Source organism: Acanthisitta chloris, unplaced genomic scaffold, assembly GCF_000695815.1.
Source record: "Acanthisitta chloris isolate BGI_N310 unplaced genomic scaffold, ASM69581v1 scaffold36339, whole genome shotgun sequence".
Taxonomy (NCBI): domain Eukaryota; kingdom Metazoa; phylum Chordata; class Aves; order Passeriformes; family Acanthisittidae; genus Acanthisitta; species Acanthisitta chloris.
Window position 1 is genome coordinate 1 of NW_008693680.1, and position 3,630 is coordinate 3,630.

Sequence of the window (3,630 nt, forward strand, 5' to 3'; positions counted from 1 at the left end):
ACCTCTGTCCCTCCCACCCATCATCTTTGATACTCTCCAGGCTCAACCTGAAACATGGGGGCTGTGAAGTTTGTCATTCCCAGACACCCTGTCACCCCTCCCTCTGGTCCTGATCGTGCCAGCCCCCTGCCAGGCCCCCAGCAGCCAGCGTGGCCGACAGGCTCTGCTCCTCAGCAGGCATTGATTGGACAGGCACCAGAGCTTGCCTGCAGAGGGGTGGTCCTGGCACCATGATGGGGCACAGGGCGAGCAGTGTGTGCCCGGCCTGGTGGTGATCTCAGAGCATGCTTGGCTGAGGTGTGAGCCTTGCAGGAAGTCACATTAGCCAGGGGGGCCCAGGACATGCTTCCACCCACCCACTCACCACCTCTGCTGTCACAGAACGGCAGTGATGGTTGGCTGTGGGGGTGAGTCCCTCGGGGCACCTACCAAAGGACAGGCAGGGGCAGAGCAGGTCTGCGCTGGAACACGCCAACTGTGCCATGATGGGGCAGAACAGCCCTCTGAGGCACTCATTGTCCTTTCCTTTCTGGTGGTACTGTTGCAGAGGACACAGCAAGGATGTGTCCCACCTGCCCAGCACTGCTGGCAGTGATCCAACTGCTGCAACTCCAGGTAAAGCTCTGGGGACCTGGCACTGCAGTTGGGATGCGCTGGAGCCCAGGGCCACTCTGCTCTGTCTGTGCCAGGGAGGGCAATAGGAGCCCTCCTGCTCTTGAGACACAGAGCCATATTTCACAGCTAGGGAAACTGAGGCATGGGGCCACAAGAGTGTGCTGGGGTCACTCTGGGATAGCCCACTACCCTGCCAGCAGTCTGGAGTCAGCACCCAGCTTGACTACCACCCCAACCACCCTCCCTGTCCCCAGCAGGGACCCCAGATCCCTCCTCCTGAAGCCTTGATGAAGGCTGCAGTTTTTTTTCCTGAAAGACTCTGATAACTATTTTTTAAGGTATTTGGGTTTTGTTTTGACCACCCAAACAAACTGGAAAGGCCTGAGCCATGAGTGCCACAAAGGGAGTGAAGCTGGAATGCTGAAACAGAGGAACCCTGGTTGTCCCCAGCCTCTCTGGCTATAGCCACCGCAGTGGGGCAGAGTCAATATTGAAGCCACAGGATCAGGACTGAAGCCACAGGATCAGGATTGAAGCCAGAAGGGTCTGGGCATTGCCATCAGATGTGGGGATGTCCCTGCTTCTGCCCAAAGGCTGTGGCATGCCCTGGAGACAGGCACAGTGGGTGGCACTAGGTCCCGGCATCTTTGGTACCTACCTGATCCCTGCTTTGGAGTGAACTGATGCCTGCCTCCTGCAAGGAGGGAGTGGGGGGCTGAACTTCTGTCTCTGGCCCACCTCTGAGTCTTCCCCCAGAGGAGACAGGCTGTGGGGAGCAGGGGAGGAAAACAGCTTCTCCCAGGTTGCCCTCCAAAACTGTGTCTGTAGGAGAAAAAAGGGAACAAGGTGTAGGTGAAGGGGAAGCAGGGTGTGTAGGTGGTCAGGGCAGGAGACACAGAGTAGAGCTCCAAGGGACCACAGTTCAGGAGTGACTTCACATAGCTCACTCATCAGCTCCTCATTAGGTCCAGACTGGAGTCAGGTGTCGGTTACAGCCCACAGCTCCAGCCATGTGGTTCTGTGGGGTGTTGGAACTGTGTGGGAGTCACAGTTCCTGGGTACAGCATGGAGGAACAGAGTGAGATGGACAGGCTGCTCCAAGAAATGAGCCAGGGCGATTTCCAGGGCAGCAGTGGGATGTGGGATTCTCATATGAGCCCTTTCCTGCCCTGACCTTCCCTGAAGAGGCTCAGAAGATCTTCACTGAGGAGGGCTGGGGAAGAATATAACCCCTCTGGCTGCTGGCAGCCCTTAGAGCCTGGCCTCCAACATGCTGCTCACGGGGGAGGAAAGGGAGTTGAGCATCGTTCCTGCTCTCCTGCAGAGTCCATAGACACAGAGGGGAAGGATGACTTTAGGACTACTCTGTGCTCTTTGCAGCATAGCACACTGACTATTCAGGACTAGGACCCACTCCACAACGTTTTAGGGACCGGCCTCCCATGCCCAACCCTTGCACACTGCCAAGTTAGTACGTCCCTAGCATGAAGAGCCTGCGGTGGGGCCGGAGGAAACGGCCACCACAAGTTCACACGTACAGCGTTGGAGGGGAGGAGTGAGCCTGTGGGGTGTCACTGCTCAGGCTCTGCACTCCTCCCTGGGGCTGCGCAGCTCACAGCCTTGCTGTCCTCCCCTCTCTCCAGCTCTATGTCTGTCTGTCTGTCTGTCCGCACGCTCTGGGGGCCTCTCCAGCATCCGGAGGGAGCATAAGTCATCCGGGTGGTGGCTTGGCCCACATCCTGGTGTAGGAGAGGGGATGGGAGAGGTCACATCACAACCAACCCACACTGACCTGCCTGCACAACTCTGGCTGATTCCCCCTGCCCTGGCAGTCCCAGCACCGTGTGTCTGCCCTTTGGGCAGGGGTGAGAGTGCACCTGAGTGAGGTCCAGTGTGTGCAGGTTTTTGGCTGGGCAAGCACCGTGTTGGCATTGCCTTGCCCACAGCGACCTGCTGAGCACAGCGTGGAGGAGGCCACGGGGGTGACATGGCCAGTGTCATCCTGGAGAGCATCTTCCTGAAGCGCTCACAGCAGAAGAAGAAAACATCTCCCCTCAACTTCAAGAAGCGCCTGTTCGTGCTGACAGAGAGCAAGCTGTCCTACTACGAGTATGACTTTGAGCGGGGGGTGAGTCTGCAGCCCCAGGGACACAGGGGCTGTGCCACAGCAGTGTCCAGGGGTCACCAGCTGTCCCTCAGCAGCACTTAGCCTAAGGGGTGGTTGAACGGGGACAGGGAATAGTTTCTCTCCTGGTCCCTCCCTCGGTGACTATTTGAACCAAGCCTGTCTCTTGCAGCGCCGGGGCAGTAAGAAGGGCTCTGTGGACATTGAGAAGATCACCTGTGTGGAGATGGTGGTGCCTGAAAACAACCCTCCTCCTGAGCGGCAGGTCCTGGTGAGGAAGGTCCCAGCATCTGTCCCCCTGTCCCCCCACTGGGGCAGTAGGGGGACTTACCCTTCCCTGGGGTGGTGGCAATGGGGGACAGCCCTGCTTGGCATGGGGGGGCTCTGCCCATACCACACCAGGGGTCTGGCTTGATACAGAGCAGGGGGATCCCAAAGGCTGTGGGTCTCAGGGGAGATGTCAGCAGCTGAGCACAGGATGCCAGTGTCCATCTCTGCCTCTCTCTTCCAGAGGAAAGGAGAGGATTACAGCAACATGGAGCAGATCTCAATCATCGAACGGTTCCCCTACCCCTTCCAGGTGAGTCCTCTCTGCCTGGTGGCAGGGTGCTGGGGGGAGGGCCTTAGAGGGACCTGGGGTCAAGCGTGGCATCACTGCCCCAGTGCCAGGTGTCACTCAGCTGTTTGGGGACATGCTGCTGCTGTCCACACTGCAGGCAGGTGAGGCTCTTCGAGCCCCGAGGCGGCTCTGTTTAAGGGAGCTGCTGAGATGGAAATCTAATCTTCAGAGCTCCGTCCTGCCCCTTTCGGTCCCCTGGCCAATGATGGAGGGATGCTGTCTGCCGCCTGCTGCTCAGCCCCCAGCCCAGCTGCGTGCCCCTGCTGGCACC

The 3,630-nt window shown here is 58.7% G+C and overlaps 1 protein-coding gene across 1 annotated transcript in view; it reads left to right on the forward strand.

Moving 5' to 3' along the window:
- Positions 1–2,513: 2,513 nt before the first annotated feature.
- Positions 2,514–3,630, forward strand: part of BTK (Bruton agammaglobulinemia tyrosine kinase) — a gene marked incomplete at its 3' end in the record, with an annotated part of 7,925 nt that continues 6,808 nt past the window's right edge. Inside the window, exons 1-3 of the mRNA XM_009083153.1 lie at positions 2,514–2,743; positions 2,913–3,011; positions 3,252–3,320. Coding sequence (XP_009081401.1) covers positions 2,603–2,743; positions 2,913–3,011; positions 3,252–3,320 — 309 coding nt within the window. The remainder of the gene's footprint in view (positions 2,744–2,912; positions 3,012–3,251; positions 3,321–3,630) is intronic.